The sequence below is a fragment of the Neofelis nebulosa genome, chromosome 15, assembly GCF_028018385.1.
Source record: "Neofelis nebulosa isolate mNeoNeb1 chromosome 15, mNeoNeb1.pri, whole genome shotgun sequence".
Classification (NCBI taxonomy): domain Eukaryota; kingdom Metazoa; phylum Chordata; class Mammalia; order Carnivora; family Felidae; genus Neofelis; species Neofelis nebulosa.
In genome coordinates this window covers 37,583,642-37,605,369 of record NC_080796.1, presented here as the reverse complement: position 1 = coordinate 37,605,369, position 21,728 = coordinate 37,583,642, and the positions used below count along the sequence as shown (strand labels likewise).

The following is a 21,728-nucleotide window of genomic DNA, read 5'->3' as shown; positions in this document are numbered from 1 at the left end:
ACTACTTCTAGGGGATCAGTATGTAGAATGACATGTCTGACCCGAAAAAAGAGTTTGTGTAGAAAATGGTGGTATTTATGCCTTGAAAGATAGGAGTTAGCTTGAAGACAGCTGGAATTTGGAATCTATTCTGTAGGTACTGGTGGTTCTTCAAACGTGAATAAGATACAGTGTTTTTAAGTTAAAAATATATATATTTATTTTTCTTTTATTATTTTAAATTTTTTTAATGTTTATTCGTTTTTGAGAGACAGACCGCAAGCAGGGGAAGGACAGAGAGAGAGGTACACACAGAATCTGAAACCAGCTCCAGGCTCTGAGCTGTCAGCACGGAGCCCAACATGGGGTTGGAATTCACCAACCATGAGATTGTGACCTGTGCTGAGGTTGGATACTTAACCAACTGAGCCACCCAGGTGCCTCTAAAATTTTTATTTATTTTGTGGGGGAAGGGGCAGAGAGAAAGGGAGAGAGAGAATCCCAAGCAGGTTCCACACTCATTGCAGAGAGGCATACAGGGCTCCATCTCACCACTGTGAGATCATGACCTGAGCCAAAATCAAAAGTCGATGCTTAACAGACTAAGCCACCCAGGTGCCCCTATAGACAGTGTTTTTAAAGGCTGATCTGGTAGTGAAGTCGAGAGCACTGAACTACATGGTCGGTTGTGCAAATTTTGAGAAGGCCTGGTCTGGCCATTTGTGAAGGTAGATTCAACATGGTCTGGAGCTTCAATGGCTTTTCAAAGCTGCTGCTTACGTTTCAACCTCCCTGACTGGGAGAATTGTATACAGTTTCACCACTCTTGATCTGAGGAAGGAAATGTTTTGAGGTAGTTAGTTTGGCTCTGGATCTAGAATCCAACTTCCTGATCAAAGTTGGAATCTTCTGTACATATCCATCAGGTACTTTTGCTTAAACAGATAAACAGCACGTATTATTATCAAGTCAAAAGGAAAATGTCTGCAGCTCATGGGACAAGGAATGGATTTGGGCCACCACCGCAAAACCAAGCCAAAGGGAGACAATGTGCTCACTTATCTAATTTTAAAAATTTTCCAATCTTAAATTTAGGCTTAAAATATTTTTATACTCCTTCCACTCTACAAACGTTTATTCATTTTTTCATAAATGGCAAAACAATTTCTGAATTTCCTTTAGTACTTTCTAATAATTTGGGTAGTGAGAGTCTTATAATAGGGTAGAGAACATTTAGTTCCCTTCACATACTTCTCATACAAATCAATTCACTTATTTTTATTAAGCATCATGATACGCAAAGCACACACACACAAAACTTAACTTTAATAAGTTTAAACTTTAGTCGTTAATCTCCAAGGAAGAGAGCACAATGAATGTAAATGGCAAGCTCCCAAATCCAGAAGCCACTGATGAGCGAATTTGTACTCATTCTGTTGGAAAAACTGAAGGCCTCTGGCTGAAGAAGGGGTGAAAATTAGTGGGATACTAACTTGGGCATGAGAAACCTCTTCTTGGATGGTGTGAATATAGATAACTCTTTGAAGCTGGAGATGCTAGACTGCCCACACTAGGCGCGAGAACAGTTCTCGGAACCACGGTGCCTGAACCACTCAAGAGCTACAAATCTATTGCGCAACTACCAATTATGCGGTTTGGGGCCAGTGGAGGCTCCAAGGCCCGCCCAGGGTTCCTGTGCGTAGCTCAGACTGGACCGGCTCACTTCCTCGCCCTCCCGGGGCCCCTTCGCCTGTCAATCCCACTGCCCTTTTCCCCCCACCCGACTTCTGCTCCGCCCACTTCAGTGATGTAACTCCTGGCGTTCTTTCCCGCCGCAGATCTCAAACTCTCCACCAGTCGCTTCAGCTCTTCATTGGTCAGCAGAGAGGACAGGGAAGGGAAGGGACCTACCACATTGCTCTCTAAACTACCCACTCTAGTTTTCTGGTCTTCTGATAGGCCGTCAGGAGAGCAAGTAGAGCCTAGGCTTGTCGCGCAGGCGCGCAAAGTCCCTCGCTGGTGGCGGGGCACCTCTCCTCCACCACAAGAATTCATCGCGCTGTTGTGACGTAAGCGGCGCACGGCTTGCCGTCTTCACTTATGATTGGTTGTAGCAGAAGTCCGTCACACAACCACGCCTCATTTCTCTGCCTAACCTCTCAGCTTAACGAGAGAGGAGGGAGGCCACGCCTCACTCCGTTCCTGCCGCTTAGCCCTGCGATTGGCTGAGGGAGCTGGCATGTTTTCCCACCCCCTACTCCCTCCCGAACCTCCGAGAGGCTGGCGGGACCCTGCGGAAGTTGTCAGTCAATCTCCTCCTTCCCCACCCCCCGCAAGGCCCCTCCTCCGGGCCGCGCGCCCTAGCGCGCGCGCACACGCACACACATTCCCCCCCCCAACCCCTGCGTGCACCCTCCACCTTCTCAAGTTGTAGCGGTCGCTCGCTTGGGGTTCTCCGTGGGCGGCGGAAGGGCGCGTGGGGGAGGGGGCTTGGACCGCTCCGAGCCTTGAGAAGCGAGTGTGTGCGCGCCCAGAGCCGGGGCGGCGGGTCACCGCCCCGGGAGATGAGGGTCCGGCGCTGACAGGGAAGAGCGGGCGCAGCGGAGGCGGCTCGGAGGGGACCCGCGATGGCAGCGCCTCGGGAGGAGGCTCCAGGCAGGGCTGGCTGCACTGGCAGCGGCCACTGAGGGGCCAGCCGGCCGGCTGGCGAACTGGGCTGAAGAGCAGAGAGGCGCGCTCGGCGTCCGCACCCCCGCGCCCTCGCCTCAGTTGTCCAAACTTCAGGCTCTCTTCCACCCGCCCTCCGCGCCCGAAGTCAACAACTTCTTCACCCCCCTCCGCCCCCGCCCTTGCCTCCGTCAGCCCCGGGAGGTGGCCGCGCGGCGGGGACCAGGAACCCCCGGCACTGAGATGTGGCCGTGAGGCGGCAGCGGCGGGGAGAAGCTCGGCGGCGCCCCGGAGCGGGAGGGCGGCGCGGCCGGGGGGGACGGGGCGGAGGGGCGCGAGCTCTCCGCGCCTCTCCCCCGCCTCCTCCTCCTGCCGCTGCCCGTTCCGTGCTTGCAGCAGCCGGAGCTGCCAAGCGCCAGGGCCGCGGCGATGTCGTCGTCGTCGCCGCCGGCGGGGGCTGCCAACGCCGCCGCCATCTCGGCCTCGGAGAAAGTGGACGGCTTCACCCGGAAATCGGTGCGCAAGGCGCAGAGGCAGAAGCGCTCCCAGGGCTCGTCGCAGTTCCGCAGCCAGGGCAGCCAGGCGGAGCTGCACCCCTTGCCCCAGCTCAAAGGTAACCTCGGAGGGTGCAGCCCCGGGAGGGAGCGCAGGGGCTCGCCCCCGCGCCGTTAGAGCCATTTCCTCCTGGGGTTTCCTTCTGCGCCGGTGGGGCTCGTAGTGTGAGCCGTGTTTCCACTGTTGCCTCCCCCGAACCCCGCTCGATTCAAACAGGTTTGGTGTTCAGAGTCTTGCTTCTTCTCCCTGATTCACCTGAACTCTTCCCTTCCCTAGAGGCTGCCAACCCTCCTCCCCACCTGCGCGCTCGCTCACCTGCCCTTGGCGATTGCAACTCTCCTCCTGCGTCCCGCGAGGTAGTTCTTCACTCTTCCTCCGGGCTTGTCCTTCCCCTCGTGGCTTCAACAGCCTGCCCTACCTTCCGACCTGTAGTCTCTCGGAGACCCTCCTCCGCTTTTCAGACACTTTCAACTACTTCTTTACTTTTCCAGTTACCAAGTTTCTGCTCCCACCCTCTCCTCACCTCCCCTTCCCATTGATCTTTCCTAAGAGTCACGCTGACCGGGATCTCTAGGCAATCGTAATGCAAACAACGGTCAGGAGTTAGCTGGTCTTCAGATGTATTTATAAGAACAAGCCTAAAAATCTGACTAGTGTAGTGTCTTATTTGCTGGGTCGTTAGGTTTAGATGGTATCGTTAACTCAAAGTCTAGAAAGGCTTAAAATACTTTATTGCCTAAGAAGATACACGCGGTAAATTTGGAGAAGTATAAAAGAGTAAATGTTGCTTTGCAATGGAATGGGAACTTAGTTCGCGAAGCAGGGATTCCAGGGAGGAATCTACAGTAGGTTTGTAGGTTTGTACAGTAGTTCAAATTCGTATCTGTGCCTAATGCTTTACAGGAGAACTTGGCACTTCTTTTGGCTCACTTTTACTACTAGATTTAAAGGATATTTAATAAAGTGTTTCCTGGTGGTCTAGTTTATTGTTTGTGCGTTACTCTTTTAATTTTATAATTTTAATGTCTTCACTTTTTACGAGCTAGAAATTGTCTGGGAATAAGATGATAATGCTCCTAGACATTTAAAACAATTCTTGTAAAAAGAAACCTGATACAAATCTAGATAATCTGCTTTGCAAGACCTGGAAGATAAAGATTCATACTAAAATAGATAAATGTTCAGATTTTTCAATCCATTTCATCTTCTTCAAGGATAATCTGGTTCTGCTTTGTCTTCGGACCTATGAATCCAGCCTTAGTTTGGCTGAGAGTCTAAAGAAAACCCCAGATCAAATCACAGTTGACCTACAGTAGATCTGGAACTCCATTCAGACCCTATACTGCCCCGTCTCTAAGGTTCTTCTAAATCAAGAACATTCCACAACCAGAATCAAACTGGCTTTTGAAAGAAGGTTTCATTTATGATATGTGTAGCTTGTGTTGCTGCATTTATCATTTGTTCTTTAGCATGAAAAAATTGTTAAAATTTACACATCAAAGTCAATGGTAAACCACAGTGGTAGGCATTACCAAGATTTTAATTCTTGAGTGATGTCATAGCTATAAAAGAATATCATCTTACCTCTTAGGACATTGTATTGCTGTTCATGGATTTTAAAGTGTAAAAATTAAAACAGTGATATAAAAATTAAATGCTGTGAAAGTTAAAACATTTTTTATCGTTGATTTTTTTCCATTAAATTGTCAAGTTATTTTTTATAGGTTGAAGGTTTACTGCTAGCATTACTCATACTTAATAAATTTGGTTTTTAGTAAGGTATTGTGGATCCTTAGTGTTATCTTTATTAATATAATGCTTCTATGTAATAAAAATAATTGCATATTTAACATAGTAGATCAAGCTAGGAAGTGCAGTTTTAATACACTTTTAATACAGTTTTTAAAAGCTTGGCAAAAATATGCAGAGTCAGTAATCCTCTAAGTTATATGTACATAGTTCAACAAGTTGAAGGTGCCATTGAATGTTTTATTTATAATATTTTGTCACTAGCAGAGAAAAAATAAAATTAGAACTTTAGATAACAACTGTATATTTAACATGAAAATATAGTGCTCTTTAAAAGGAAAGTTAGGTATTCAAGATAAATTTATGCACATTTAATTGTGAAATAAGACCCTTTCTTGGATTACCCACTAATAATAGCTACTTTTACTCCAGATGCCAGAATGCGTGAAAAGTGCTTTTTTAAAAAAATTCAGTTGCTTCACATGGTACTTTGGCAGTGTACTTGATACTACAGAGTTGTGTGCTTTTTCTGTAGTAGTTTTTTCCATTTGTGGTCTTAACAAAAACCAATGGAAAGCCCTTTAGTATGTGTATGAAAGAGAATTTTTCTTTCTGCTCTGAAATATAATCTTCCTGTGGAGAGATTCAGATATTTGTGGACAACCGAGATCTTTCAAGTGTTTATACTAACCTGCTTATGTTACACTTTGTCCACATGGATCTAAACTGGAAAGGTGCCAGCTATTTTCCTCAAAGCATACTATGGGTAAGGATTAGCAAAATAACCCAACTTTTTCATCCATAAGAAGTTTATTTGTGCAAAATCATTTAGTAAGTCGGTTGCAGGATTTTAAGGGGGAAAATGTTAAGAGAAAACTCTGTTTTGTTATAGAACATGTTTAATAAAAAAGCCTTGTTAAAAGGATTTTTTAAAAAAGAGAAACTGTGGCTCAGTCGGTTAAGCGTCCGACTTCAGCTCGGGTCATGATATCACGGCTCATGGGTTCAAGCCCTGCATCTGGCTCTATGCTGACAGCTAGGAGCCTGGAGCCTGCTTCTGATTCTGTGTCTCCCTCTCTCTCTGCCCCTCCCCTGCTCACACTCTGTCTCACTCTGTCTCTCAAAAATAAATAAATGTAAAAAAAAAAATTTTTTTTTTTAAAGAGAAACTGTTACGTCGGTTTTGAAAATTAAACTGCCTTATTGTATAGCTTAAAAACATTTTTTTTTTCAAAACACTTTTTAATTTTCTTATGTTAATTGTGTAAGTTCCCCCTGAGAACTAGGTACTAGAAATAAAAGTAGAAGCATTTCATGAATCAATTTTTTTGTTTTTAAATTTAAGTTCGTATAGGACTTAATTTTTCTACCTTGGACTTTTCCTTTAGTAACCAAGTTAGGAAACTTCTAACCTTGAAAGAATATGTTACTCACAATAGGAAGTTTTTCAGCTTATTTTAACCTGTTTCGTCTCTGGAAGAATTTGTTTACTGGTAAAGTAGTAGTTGCCTGACATTTATATAACCCTTAGCATTTACAAATTGTTTCATACTTTGCTTTATTTCTGTAATCATAAAAACAGTATTGTGTATAATTAGTGAAACAGTCCGAAGATGTATAACTCCTAATCCCTGACATCCCTTGCTTTTTCACACTTACTAAGGAAATGCTGTTGCGTGACGAGCCATAGCTCAGTGTATTTTTACAAACATATTTCATCAGGTCATCTCAGCAGCTCTGTGTAAAACCAGTATTATTCACATTTTATTGACAAGAAAAGTTGAGGCTTATGCAGCTAATTTCAGGCCTGTGATTATTTATCTGGTGTTACAACTGATACCGGTACTCAGGTCAAAGGATTTCAGTATTTATGCTGTTAACCTATTTTATAAAAATTTGAACTAGTATGGGGCGCCTGGGTGGCTCAGTCGGTTAAGCAGCCGACTTCGGCTCAGGTCATGATCTCGCGGTCCGTGGGTTCGTGCCCCGCGTCGGGCTCTGTGCTGACAGCTCAGAGCCTGGAGCCTGTTTCAGATTCTGTGTCTCCCTCTCTCTGACCCTCCCCCGTTCATGCTCTGTCTCTCTCTGTCTCAAAAATAAATAAACGTTAAAAAAAAAAAAAATTTTTTTAAATTTGAACTAGTATGATAGAGGTGGGTCATTGGGGCAGTCCAGGGTCAAAGGTAAATTTTTAATCTTTCTGAGTTATTTTCCTTATCTGTAAAATGGGGATAATACCTTCTCTCTCCCCAGGATTGTAGGGAATAAGTGAAATAATGTAATTAAAATGTCTAAAAAGAGGCAAAGAATGTTAACTCCCATTGTCTTTGATATTTGAAAATCCAGATTAAAAATATGTTTTTTTCTTTATTTTGTTAAAAAAATTTTTTTTTAGCGTTTATTAATTTTTGAGAGAGCGTGAGCAGGGGAAGGGCAGAGAGAGAGGGAGACACAAATCTGAAGCAGGCTCCAGGCTCTGAGCTGTCAGCACAGAGCCCAATGCGGGGCTCAAACTCACAAACTGCAAGATCATGACCTCTGAGCCTAAGTTAGCCGCTTAACCAACTGAGCCACCCAGGCGCCCCTAAAAATATTTTTTAAATGAAAGATTCACATAAATAGTAAACTTCTCTGGGGACTTAAAGTTTGATTTTATTTATAATCAGTTTGCAGATATGATTTATGTGAAGTAAGATGAAGCTATATCATTTTTCAGCATTGGTGTAGAAGTGGAAATAGGGTAGAATTAAACTGTTTAAAATATTAAAAGCGTAGCTACAAGATTTTTACCAGGCAAAGACATTGAATTAATTAACAAGTAGAATTGTATAGATGTGCATTTCTCCTACAGGAAGCAGTAAATAGCAAAGAACAGAATGAAACTGGCTTTGAGATTTAAGTGAAGAACTTCCTAAGTTATCACTCAGATTCTTTGTTGGTATATTCTTAGAAACTGGGTCCCACTGGAGGTATCCAGGCCAGTAACAGTGATGCTGATTTGAAGTGCCTTGCTTACCTTTAGGGAAAGAAATTTTTTCCCCTTGAGGTATGTGGTCTTTTAGGGTAACTGGAACAAGAACACTGACATGATCTGAAGTTTTATAACTACCTTAACTTTCTTGTGGGGGAGACATTATTAAGTCTTTTTAATGTTTAAAGGTCTTCTCAAAGTTAATATAATTTTCTCTAAACCCAAAACCCCTTTTTATAGTTGGGTTGGCCCTGAAGGAGAGTTGAAATTCATCTGAATGATCAAGAGAAGTGTTTGTTTGCAAAGGCATATGACATTTTTGTCATTTTAGGACTATTTTCTAAAAATAATGCTGTATCTTCTGGAAGACATTTTTTAATTAAAAAAGTTTTTAAGGATATACTTAGAGAAATTGATAATCTGGTATCCATTGCTGTCTTTCATGTGAAATTATATAGACTTAATTCTCCAATTAAGTCTAATTTAACATCTTCAGAATTCCTATTTAGGGTCAAATTCCTTTTCCCCCCAAATTTATTACCTACTCTGATTCTTAATTGAATTTTGGGTTATTTTATGAAGTGTCTAATTGAATAAAGTGATAATCCAGTAAAATGTATTTAGTTAGAATAGTGTGATCATTGGGATAGCGCACTATCCTGTAAATAGTAGACTAGTTGTCTTTCTGCATCATTGATGACTCACAGTTGCTTTGGGCTAGTTGTTTAACCCCTTTGAACTTCAGTTTAATCATTTTTATTTGTAAGAATAACATTTTCCCTTGATAAAATCACAGAGATGAATTAGTCCCTCTTTGGATGACAGAGACAAATTATAAACAATGATACACTTGGGAAATAGATTTTTGTGCTTTATTTTTGAAATTTAACTTTTTAAATTACAAAAAGCTGGTAATGAGACTAGCTTGTTTTTATTTTTGTATTTAGCACTCTGGATCTCAACCCTGGCTGTAAACTTACAGAGCTTTAAAAAAATATCAATGCCTAGGCCCACCCTCTAAGAGATTCTAAATTAATTGGCCTAAGGTAGGACCCAGGCATTTGTATTTTTAAAAGCTCCCAGGGTGATTCTAATGTGCAGCCAGGGTTGAGATCACTAATTTAGCTTTATCTGTCTATTGATTTAATTCATTAATTGAGACTTTGTCCTTTTCTCTCTGATACTCATGGCTCATTACCCAGCCTATTTACATTTCCTGCCCTTACTTCACCTCCTGCTATTTACTTTTCACTCTCTTAACTTTGCTGCCCCCTGTGGCTGATCAGCTGCTTTCCTGAAGAGATGTTAGATTCTGGAGTTTTAGGTATGAGATGATTCTATAGGATTTTTCTGTAGTTACCATAATTAAAAATTAACTATTACCATTCTATATTAGGTGGTCTGTTTTTCTTTTCTCTGTGATTTTGGAGCTGTGGCTGAATAAAATGAAAGTGAGAAATATCTTAGAGGTTTCCCTAGTTTTAATCCCATCGTTCAGGGTAACATGATGATTCCAACCACTCTGGCATGTAAAACTGATATTTGCCATACACTAAAAGCATTGTTCTGCTTCTTTAAGATTTAAAACTAAGATTCTAGTGTATATGTTGAATAGTAGTAGGTAGTAAACAAGTGAGCTATTTTTGAACTTAACTTGAACTATTTTGGGTTATGTCTTGTATGTATTCAGCAACAAGAAATTTTTTTTTGCACAGTATTTTTACTTTTTGTCCTCTTGATCTAAACTACAGCTTTTTATTGAAGGTAGAGCAGCAAGGACCTGGTACCACTTTATTTCATATCCCTATTTTGTCTTTGGCCTTTCTGCTATTCAATTTGAGTAAGACTTGTATTTGTTGTTTTGAGTCAGTGTTCAGTTGTTATGGAGTGATATTCTGTCTCCAGAATGGTAAAATGCTTTTGAAAGCAGAAGTCGTCTGTGTTTTCATATCCTGTTGTGGTACCAAATACAATATTGTGTGTATAGTAATTGTAGTTATGTAGTTATAATGACTGTTTTGTCAAAGAAATTACCTGTTGGTTGTTGACTCTCCTCCCTTAACGCTCCTTCCCCCACCCAGTTATTGACTGCTTCTTTCAGTGTTGTTTGTTCACTGATGTTTGATGCTATCAGTAGATTGGTTCTCTTCTGTTTTGCTTTTTATTTTAATACGTTTGTGTCTAAATCTGGTTCCAGGTTTTTAAGCAAAAAATTCTGGGCTTTTGATACTATGACAGTAAATAGTACATGTAAGTTTAAAACAAAAGATTGTTTGTTTTTGTATTTTGTGCTTTGCAAATGACTGGTATAAGGGGCATGAAACATTATTGATAGATTTCTTGCTAGGAAAGATGTTATGGAAGGCTTATGTGGAACAGTAGTACTGGGTTGACTCTCAGATGTGAACGTGTGTATACAAACATTGTATAAATTCAAATAATTAGTTTGCAGTAATTTCTAAATTTGAGTTGCAGTCTTTCTAAGGATGTCCTTGAAGGAGATGAAAGGAACAGATTTTAAATATATAATTACTTTTAATGCATTATCGTGTAATGAGGAATGTAAATGCTTTGCTGAAAGAGTTTTACATGACAGAGTAGGTTTATGCAAAATAAACTCTACTTGTCTGGGCAGGATATTGACTAATAAGCAGGTTCAAACCTACTTTTTAAGTATATCTTTTGAACTCTTCCCTGAAGGAATTTGTTTATGTGGGCTTTTTGAGTGAGTGCTGGTGAATTTTAGAAATCTTGCAGTTTTGATCAGAAATCCTAGAGAAGTATATTATGATTTTGTGGAGGAGTAATTTGCTGAATATGATAGGCTTACATGATGAAATTCAGAGAACCTGTTTGTAACTTGGACACCGACGGCAAGGGATTTCTTGGGAACACACTCCTCCTACTGGAATGGTGATGCTAATTGCATCTACTATAACCTGACCACGATGTTATATCTAGTTGAGCCTTCTGGTCCTGAATGGGACCTCAGAAGTCATTGTAGTTTAGCCTCCACTGGGAATCAATTTTGCTTTTTTTCAAAATAAATAGCTATCTTGTCATTTCCTTAGAGAAGCTTTCTTTAATGTAGGGAGGAAACATGGGGTTTTTAAGCTCCTAGAGGCTTTCTCGGTTTTGTTTAGTTAATGAATACACTGTATGGACATACCTAAAAAGAGGATAAATGTCTGAAACAGGAATTTTTTTTTTTTTTTTAATTTTTTTTTTTCAACGTTTTTTATTTATTTTTGGACAGAGAGAGACAGAGCATGAACGGGGGAGGGGCAGAGAGAGAGGGAGACACAGAATCGGAAACAGGCTCCAGGCTCCGAGCCATCAGCCCAGAGCCTGACGCGGGGCTCGAACTCACGGACCGCGAGATCGTGACCTGGCTGAAGTCGGACGCTTAACCGACTGCGCCACCCAGGCGCCCCTGAAACAGGAATTTTTTAATGACTGGACTTAATTTGTAATTCAGGAGTATCAAATCTTAAATATGGCTTCAAAATTTTCTCTTTTCAAAATTTTCTCAACATTTTCTCTTTTAATTAGTTTTGCCTGTGTTTCATACTCAATTGGTAAAAGAAATCTAGAATTATAGCTATTATCAGAAGTTAAAGATTATTTGAACATATTGTTAATCCCATGCCTTTAAATCAATAAAGTGAAAAAGACAGAACAGTTTTTGTTGTAAACTCTGAATTTTGATTAGCAAAACCGAGTGTTTCAACCAGACTTTTATAATAACACCTGCTGAAGCCATAAGTAAAATAAGATATGATTTCTGTAGGAATATGTATCTGCTTTAAAAGAAAAAAACTTACAGTACCATTCTTCTTTTAATTGGCCAGAGGAAAAAGATCTCGTTTACCTGCTGTTAAAACTAGATACATACTTTACTTTCAAAATCAGGTGCAGAAATATTTTCCTCTCTTTGGTATTCATAGTGCTTAAAATTTAGAGATTAAAGCTTTACTTAATAAAGTGAATAAGATGATGAATGGTTGTTGTTTTTTTTTTTTAATTAAATGTCTTTAGGAAATTGTAGTTTGGTTGGGAATATAGACATGTAAGCAGGCAGCTTCAACTACTATCATAAGTTTTGAAGTAAGAGTAAGCAGTAAGTGGCTAGGGTAGTGGTGTAAGGGGGACCCAGTCCAGTTTTGGTATGTAAGGAGAGAGATCAGGGAAAGTTTCCTAGAGAAAGTGACAGGTACACTGAGACCTAAATGATCTTCTTGTTCAGCCAAGACAGATGGGGTCCAAGAGGTCCACCTAAAGGCCAATATGTGCAGCCCCAGGGGTGAATGAGCATAGCCTATTTGGGGAACTGCCAGCAGTCTATGTGGCTGTGATGAAGAGTGTTGTAATAGGGAACTGATTAGAGAAGACACTGGAGCAACAGTTAGGGTCTAGATCATAGTCTAAATGCCATGTATTGCATTTACTCCTCTGAAAGAAACATGAAGAGTAATGGGTGTAAGAGAGATGGGTGTAAGGAACACTAGTGAGGATGCTGGCACAGTAATCGAGACAATAGATGAAGGTGGCCACGTCTAAGGCTGGACTTGGTGAGAGGGAAGAACCAATGATGATACATTTCTAATTTGGGCAGCTAGAGGCACGATAGCAATTTACTGAAAGGGAGAACGAGGAAGATCAGATTTGGGAGAGGGCAATGGTTTTTTTGTTGGACAGGTTGAAATGCCTGTGGGAAATCAAATTGAAGCTGTCTATCTAGTAGGAAGTTAGATATTTGGTTCCAGAGCTAAATAGACCTATGCTAGAGATAACAATTTGGGAGTCTTTAGATTAAGATTTTTTTTTTTTAAGTTTATTTATTTATTTTGAGAGAGAGCATGAGTGGGGGAGAGGCAGAGAGGGAGAGAATCCCAAGCAGGCTCTGCACAGTCAGCGCAGAGCCCAGCGCAGGACTCAAAACTCAAGAAACCGTGAGATCATGGACCTGAGGCGAAGCCAAGAGTCTAAGGCTAAGCCACCTAGGCGCCCTGGGAGTCTTTAGGTTAAAGGTGGCATTTGAAATGATTTAAGTAGAAGCAACCACTGAAAATGTGTAGAAAGAGAAGAGGTCAAGGAATACCATTATTTAGATGATGATCAAAGGAAAGGGGGGTAATCTCAAGGCAAGAGAGATAGCTTAAGTGGAGGCAAAGGAAGACAGGTAAGGGTAGAAACAAGTCATTCAAGTGATGGGAATCTTTAAAAATGGGGGTGGGGAACTAGTAACATTGAAAAGAGCTATTGACAAGTCAAGTAAGAGCTGAAAAGTTTCCATGGGTTTAGTAATCTGAGTAACATTGGTGACTTGAGAGGCGTTTCAGAGGTTGATAGACTTGAAATTTCTGTAAAGTGAGGAATTAATGGAAATTGTTAAAGTCAAGTCAGTAAGTAGGACTTCTCGTTCAGGAAGCCTGACAGTTAGAAAAAATATATCACTAGCTTTTGGGTGCAGAATGGATATTGTATCAGAACAAGATTTTTATAAGGAGGACTAGTTAGGAGGTTATTTTACTGGGCAAGGGGAGACATGGCGTGGCTTGGGCTAGGGGTGGTAGCAGCTGAAATGGAGAGAAAGAGGTGTATTTAAGATGTATCTTAGATAGATGGGATAATCTAGATGGAAAACCTAGAGTTGTATTTTGAAATTTGACATTTTGAGACACTCTTTTGGAAGTGTGAATCACAGAGTGCTCATTTGGTAATTTCTGTGACTTCTAAACATTAATTACAAGATTTTCAAGTTTGCCTGTTAGAAAATGGTTATAGTTTGAAATGTTGGCTACGTGGTCTTCTGGCCAAATAAGGATTATCTACTCACTTTTCAGTGGAATGTCTGTGTACACCAGATGGTATATGTGTGAGGGAGATCACAAAATATGTTGGGACAAGTGCATGAGTGAGGTTAGAATTACTTATTGCCTGTTTTCTGCCTTTAGACTGTAAGTAAAGTGCTCCAAGACCTGAGATACGTATCTTCTTCCCCAGCAATTAGGTAGTCAATTCTTGATTTTATTCTTTATTGAATGAAATAATGAAGCAAAAACTATTAAATTGACTTAAAGAAAACACCATTTTGTGTCATGCAGTGATTGACAGTTTTATAATGATTGATAGCCAAGTCCCATAGTGTTTACATATAGCACTAAATTTAGCATTTTGTTGATGAAGAAAACAAAACAGGTAGGCTATATTTTTTGTCCAAGTCATTTATAGCTCAGTATCTTTTCAGTTGGTTATTGATTCTTCCTCTATAATATTAAACTGAAAATGTGTATTGCCTGCACTAAAGCAAAATTAACACCTTATTTTCTAACAGTGCAAAGGAAAAATAATAGTAATTGAGCCTTGTGAAGACACTGATTTCTTTTAGGTCCTGGGCAGGTAGACCAGTAGTGAACATACTTTTTTCTAAGAATCTTCAAAGCAGAGGATTTTTATTTCTTAAATTCTTCTGATATAGAAATATTTCATTGATATTCTTTGGAGTCTCCCTTTTAGCACCATTCCTCCCTTTTTAAAGTAATGTAAAAATTTTTATTGGAGAACATTTATTTTATGAATGTGTGCTGAGAAATAAGATGAAAGAACTTTTAATCACTCAGCACTTCTGTCCGAGCTAGATTTATAATATGAAGTTAAGGTTAAAATCTATAATTAGCAGCTTTGAGGAGTTATTTTGAAATATCAAGAATCAATCAGCCTGTCTACTTATTTTTGCCTCTCTTTTGGAAATGCTATGTATATTTCAGTCTCCCTTTAAGCTATGTAGACACAGTTTTGAAAACTTGTATTTGCAGCCACATTAGCATAATCTTTCTGATCATTATCTCCCAATTTGAGAGAGGAAATAAATTGAGCAAAACCTCTAAGTCTTGGATATAAAAATCAGTTGGGCTAATTCATCTGTCACTTTACTGATTTTATTCTCCTGTAAATGCTCCAGAAAACAAATTAGACGATGTCATCTCTTTTGTCCACATACGTTTGTCCCAGTGTATGAACAGCCTAAATTTGAATCCAGAGTGGAAATAAAGTAGTAAATGTATCAATGAAATGCTTTTAAGGTGCATTTAGTTTTAATAGTATTTCTTTCATAGGAAATTTCTGTCATTCATGTAGGAAACTTAAAAATAACCCTGCTTTTACCTAGCTACCAGGTAACCAGGCACTGATTTTGGTATTTCATATATTTGAATATCCTGTTTTTAATTTGGACTACATGGATGACCTTACACATAACATATTTTGATATTTTGAGAACTGCTTTTTTTTTTCTTTCTTTCTTTCTTTCTTTCTTTTTTTTAAGTCTGGATAAGTAGCTTCTCCCGTGGAATAGGAATGACTATTTTAGGATACAATACTTGCTGTGAGTCATGAGTGAGTTTCAGTTTTCATGGTTTTCTAAAATAAACTCACTTAAGGACTGTGCAATAAGAAATGTCATATTCTTAACTACTCTGTGTCTTTATGATTTTTATAAAAACTGATAGACTGTTAAATTTAAGTCAGAAAAGAATCTTACAAAGGTAGAAAATAAAAATCCCCAGAGGAAACATCTCTTAAAATTTTGAGAATCATTCTCATATTTTCCCATTAAGTGGTATCACATAATGTATGCTATTCTGTAACCCATTTTTACTTTAATTGGATATTATAAATAGCATACTTCTGAAAGGAAAACAGTAAAATTAATTTTTCATTTTTATTATTATTTTTCAGTAGGCTTAATCCCCAGCATGGAGCTCAGTACGGGGCTTGAACTCACCCACCCTGAGATCAAGACCTGAGCTGAGATCAGAAATTGGATGCTTCACCTACTGAGCCATCCAGGCGCCTCTAAAATTAATTTAGATTGGTTTCTGAATAAAGTTTTTTATTTCTGGAAATACTAGATCAAATCACTTTAGACCTAGAAAAATTCCTTGTATAAAAAGGAGAGGAAATAATTTCTAAGACCACTGGTATTTAATTTTAGGGAGGTTATACATGGATCTCTTTGAAAACCTGATTAAAGAAGTGCATCATCTTCTCAGAAAATATCATATACGATATTGTATGTATAATTTTAGGGTTCTTGGATTCACCACCACCACCACCACAACCCTGAAGCCCATCTATGGCCTGGTGGTGGGGTGTTTGTAGACCTTAGGGCCTGTTTTCGAGATTTGAACAGACTTGTTAAGTCAGTAATCCTTTTCCTTAACACGGGTAGCAGGTGTTTCTTAGGAGTTACAGGGAGGAGTAGCTGCCAGATGGAACCTCATCACAGCCATGAAAACTGAAAATAACTATAGAGGCATTGATCTATGAAGATCTGTTTAATACTTCTCGTCCCCCCAAAATCCCAAATGAAAAACAAAATGCTTCTAAAAACCTGTTTTATTTAATGAATAACAGGTTTTATATTCAAATTGAATTAAGCAAAAACAATGTTTCAAAATTTATCACAGAAAAAAAAAAAAACAACCAAAAAACAAATTGAATTAAGCCCATGACACGGATATTCCATTTATAGGCATATTTCAAAGATATTGCAGGTTTGGTTCCACCACAATAAAGTAAATATTACAATAAAGTGAGTGAAATGAATTTTTTTATTTCCCAGCACATATAAAAGTTGTATTAACACCGTACTGTATTCTTTTAAGTGTGCAATTGCATTATGGCTAAAAAGTATGTACCTTAATTTGAAAATACTTTATTGCTAAAAAAAATGCTAATCATCAGCTTTCAGTGAGTCATAATCACTGATTATAAGTCACCATAACATAAAATAATGAAAAAGTTTGAAATATTCTAAGAATTACCAAAACGTGACACAGAGATACAAAATGAGCAAATGTGGTTAGAAAAATGGTGCCAATAGACTTGCTCAATGCAGGGTTGCCACAGACCTTCAGTTTGTAAAAACTGCAATATCTGGGAAGCGCAATGAAATGAGGTATATTCACATACTCTCTCAGGAGTCTGCTTTTCAGTATTCAGCTTTCTAAAATTCCAGATTTCTATATTCTAAGAAATGCCCGGGGCGCCTGGGTGGCGCAGTCGGTTAAGCGTCCGACTTCAGCCAGGTCACGATCTCGCGGTCCGTGAGTTCGAGCCCCGCGTCAGGCTCTGGGCTGATGGCTCGGAGCCTGGAGCCTGTTTCCGATTCTGTGTCTCCCTCTCTCTCTGCCCTTCCCCCGTTCATGCTCTGTCTCTCTCTGTCCCAAAAATAAATTTAAAAAACGTTGAAAAAAAAAAAAAATTAAAAAAAAAAAAAAAAAAAAGAAATGCCCCATATTGGCTCATCTTCATTTCTTGTTCTTTTCTACTTTATCAGAAGTTATTTTTGAAGACAAAAGATAACAAAGTTAATTTTTTTGAGATAAAAATCAAGCAGTGTATTTTTATCCTTCTATAATGCAATGATTGTGGATATATTCACCTTTGAATAGTAACGAGTAAATCATAGAAATATTTATGTTCTTTAAAGTTTTAGTAGTCCAGTGGTTTTATTAAAGTAATATTTGTATATTACGATTCATTTTCAAATTGGTAGGGTGCATGTATTCAAATTTCCTAAAAGGCGATGCCTCCATTTTTTTCCAACCATTTTCAATTTTAGTGAAATCCTAGGTCCTAAACTAAGTCCTATTTGCAATGCTGTGAATCATTTGTTAATAAATGTTTCTATTGTTCCTTTGTAATAGTTTGATCCTCTAAAGTTTCAAATAAAAGCTGAATTTAGAGTCTCAGTTATTAATGTTCTAGGAGTATTGCCAAAAAAAGCTACATGTCCTATATTCTGTGCCAGTTTCTTAAATTAGAATCTTGGATTGCATCCTCAGCGTGTCACTGTAGTGGTATTGCTGGGTTGCTATGATACAGTGCTTGTTCTATAATTTGTAGCATGAATCCTATATGAGATCCTACTTTAGATTTCTAAAATGTGAGCAGCACTAATTGGAAATATGATCCATTTTTCCTTTAAGGAAAATTATACCTATAAAACTTCTGTTACAGATTATGATACTTGATACTTAAAACTATTTGTTCTTAAAGGTAAAATAGATTAACAATCAACAACTTGAAATAATTTGGTTGTCCCTAAGAAGTTTAGTTTATTACATTTTTATGAAAATGGGCAAGAAAAGGAAGGTTTTATGATAATGAATATTGAAATTTCACCATTCTACTTGACATTTGAGGTCTTAAGAGAAATATACATAAACTATATTTTCTGGTAACATGAATTTGAGACAGTGATCAAATCTACATTACACAGGAAAGCTCCACAAATTATCTTACCCTATGGAATTTATTTTTTTTATTCAGTGAACTGTTCTTAAAACCAACCCTATGTAGTTCTGTTGATAAAATATTATTCTTATTTTATGATGTGGTTTTTGTGTTTTCATTTACATGTTCTGTATAAATAAGTATAGATGGCATAAAGACCAAACAACGGTATTCTAGGCATGTGTTGTATATACATTTGGGGTAGAATGAAGTTTTTATGATTATTGGTTAGTGGCATTTGATCTTTAAACCACAGCTGATCTTTAAACTTTCACTGTCTTTCAGTAATGTTTTGCATATTTAGCATGAAAGTATTTTAGAGACCAGGACTGAACTAAAAATTTTAACAGCTTTATTGAGATATAATTCATATACCGTGCAATTCACCCATGGCTTTTAGTATATGTACAGATATTTACAACCATCACTACAGTCAATTTTAGAACATTTTCATAATGTCAGAAAGAAATGCTATACCATTTAACTATTACTCCTCGCCTCACTCATCCCCTACTCTAAGCAGCCACTGATCTACTTTCTGTCTCTATACTCTTTCTGTCTTCTCTCTACTTTCTGTTCCTGTTCTGGACATTTTATATGAATGGGATCATATATAGTCTTTTGTAAGTCTTTTATATCACTGGCTTCTTTTCACCTAACATAATATTTTCATCCATGTGGTAGCATGTATCAGTATTTCATTTCTCTTATGGCTGAGTAATAATCCATTGTATGGCTTTAGTACCATATTTTATTTGTCCATTCATCAGTTGATGGACATTTGGATTTCTACCTTTTGGTTATTATGAATAATGTTGCTGTAAACATTTGTGTACAAGTTTTTGTGTGAGCATATGTTTTAATTTCTCTTGGGTGTATACCTAGAAGTAGAATTTTTGGGTCACATATAATTTTGTGTTTAATTGCTTGAGGAACTGCCACACTTGTTTTCCACCATGGTCATGCTATTTTACATTCCTACCCACCAGTTTATGATCTCTGCATACCCTCACCAACACTTGTTACTCTGACGTTTTTAATACAGCCATCCTAACAGGTATGAAGTGTGAAATTTTTGTGGTTATGATTTGCATTTCTCTAATGACTAAAGATGTCAAGCATCTTTTAATGTGCTTTTTGGCCATTTGGTGTATCTTCCTTGTAGAAATGACTCTTCAGACCCTTTGACCATTTTTTAATTGAGTTGTCTTTTTATCAAGTCGTAATGTTCCTTTGTCTTTTCACTTTCTTAATGGTATCCTTTGAAGTGCAGATGGTTTTAATTTTGATAAAATCCTAAATTATCTTTTTTTCTTTTTCCTCATGCTTTTGGTGTCCTAAAAATCTTTCCCAAATCTGATGTCATTAGGTTTACCTTTATGTTTTCTTCTAAGAATGTTATATGTTAGCCTTTACATTTTTAGGTCTTTGATGCATTTTGAGTTCAAGTTTTGTATGGAATGTGATATAACAGTTCAGATTTATTCTTTTGCATGTAGCTATTCAGATGTCCTAGCACCATTTGTTGAAAATACGTTTTCCCCATTAGATAAGGAAACTTGTTGAAAACTTGTTTAACTTGTTCAAAATCAGTTGGCACCTGGTTTTATTTTTGGGATTTCAGTTCTATTCCACTGATCTGTATTCTGTTGTTTTATCAGTACCACACTGTCTTGATTACTTTTGGTTTGTGTAGTACATTTTGAAATGGAAAAGTCTGAGTCTTCCTACTTTGTTCTTTTTCAAGATTGTTTTGGCTATTCTGGCACACTTGAAATTGAAAGAGTTAGGTTATTGATTTGAGATTTTTATTTGTTTTTCTATAGGTATTTACAGGTATAAATTCCCTTCTAAATACTTTTTAGCTACATCCCAGATGTGTTAGTATGTTGTGTCTTCATTTTCATTTGTCTCAAAGTATTTTCTGATTTTTCCTTTGGTATCTTCTTTGATACATTAGTTATTTAGGAGTGTATATGGTTTAATTTCTGTGTATTTGTGATTTTCCCAATTTGTTTTCTGTTACTGATTTATAATTTCATTCTACCATGGTCGAGGACATACTTTGTGGTATTTCTGTTTTTACTTTTTTTGAGATAGTTTTATAACTTGGCATATGGCCTGTCCTGGAGACTGTTCCATGTGCACTTGAGAGTATGTATTCTGCTGTTGTTGGCTGGAGAATTCTATAGTAAATATAAATTCCTTAGTGTTCTATAGAAGTCTGTTAGATCTGGTTAATTTATAGTGTAAGCCTTGTATTTCCTTGATCTTGTGTCTAGTTGTTCTATCCATTATTAAAAATGAGATATTATGGGGCGCCTGAGTGGCACATTGCGTTAGGCATCTGACTCTTGATTTTGGCTTAGGTCATGATCTTACGGTTTCATGAATTCGAGCCCTGTGTAGGACTCTGTACTGACAGTGTGGAGCCTGCTTGGGACTCTCTCTCCCCTCTCTCTCTGCCCTTTTCCCAATCGTGCATACTCTCTAAATAAATAAACGTTAAAAAAAATTTTTTTTTTTTTTTAATGAGATCTTGAAGTCTCTCTTGTTGAATTGTCCATTTCTTTCTTCACTTCTTTTAGTTTTGCTTTATATATTTTGGAACTGTTAGTAAGTGCACATATTTTGTAATTGTTGCATCTTAGTCACGAATTGACCCTTTCATCATAAAATGGATCTCTATCTCTAATACAATTTTTTTTGTTTGTTTTAAAATCTGTTTATCTGATATCAGTATACCACTCTAGCTTTCTTGTGTTTGCATGATATATCACTTTCCATCCTTTTCAGTCTATTTGTGTCTTTGAATCTGTAACTTATTATGGGGAGAAGAGCATATAATTAGGTCTTTTTTAATTCAGTTTGAAATCACTGCCTTTTGACTGGATTGTTTAATCCATTTGTATTTAATGTTATTTGTTGATATAGTTGGATTTATGTCTGCCATTTTACTTTTTGTTTTCTGTGTCTCATGCCTTTTTTGTTCTACATTCTTCCTTTACTGTTTTCTTTAGTATTAGGTGAATATTTTTCACAGCAGCATTTGTTTGTTTAATGATTTTTTATCACATCTTTTTGAGTTTATTTTTAGTGGATGCCCTTGGGCTTATCATGTATATATTTATTGGAATCAACTTCAGAATTATATTAGCTTATTTCCAGTGAGATATGGAAACATTACTTCTGTATTCGTGTATTTCCTTTTCCTCCTTTTTATGGTGTTGTTATTCAGTTACATTTGTTGTTACAAACCCAATAGTGTTTTATTGTACTTAATGCTTTATCATCATTCATTCATTAGCCCAGTACATGTTTGCTTCCACCCATCTCCTTTGTGCTGTTATTGGCAAATATGTTATATGTCTATATATGGTAATAACCTAATTATATATTTATAATATATATATTATATATATGTGTATTTATATTACTTTATACATTGGGGTTTTTTTGAACCCGCTAAGAGAAAAAAGAAAATATATGCATTTATACTTCCTTT

At 37.8% G+C, this 21,728-nt stretch overlaps 1 protein-coding gene and 1 long non-coding RNA gene across 3 annotated transcripts in view; one reads left to right on the top strand and one right to left on the bottom strand.

The window, feature by feature from the left end:
- Positions 1-417: 417 nt before the first annotated feature.
- LOC131495349 (uncharacterized) lies at positions 418-2,290 on the bottom strand. The gene is made up of 2 exons (XR_009253911.1): positions 1,891-2,290; positions 418-810 (listed from the first exon to the last, which is right to left on the bottom strand). It is a non-coding gene; the product is annotated as an uncharacterized LOC131495349 (long non-coding RNA).
- Positions 2,291-2,938: 648 nt separating this feature from the next.
- Positions 2,939-21,728, top strand: part of PPP2R5A (protein phosphatase 2 regulatory subunit B'alpha) — a 65,835-nt gene continuing 47,045 nt past the window's right edge. Inside the window, exon 1 of one of the 2 annotated variants that reach the window (XM_058700203.1) lies at positions 2,939-3,259. In XM_058700203.1, the coding sequence (XP_058556186.1) occupies positions 3,076-3,259 (184 nt within the window). In that variant the 5' untranslated portion in view covers positions 2,939-3,075. Of the gene's footprint in view, positions 3,260-3,307; positions 3,418-21,728 lie in introns of those variants that run through there. The other variant, XM_058700204.1, reaches the window with a different exon arrangement.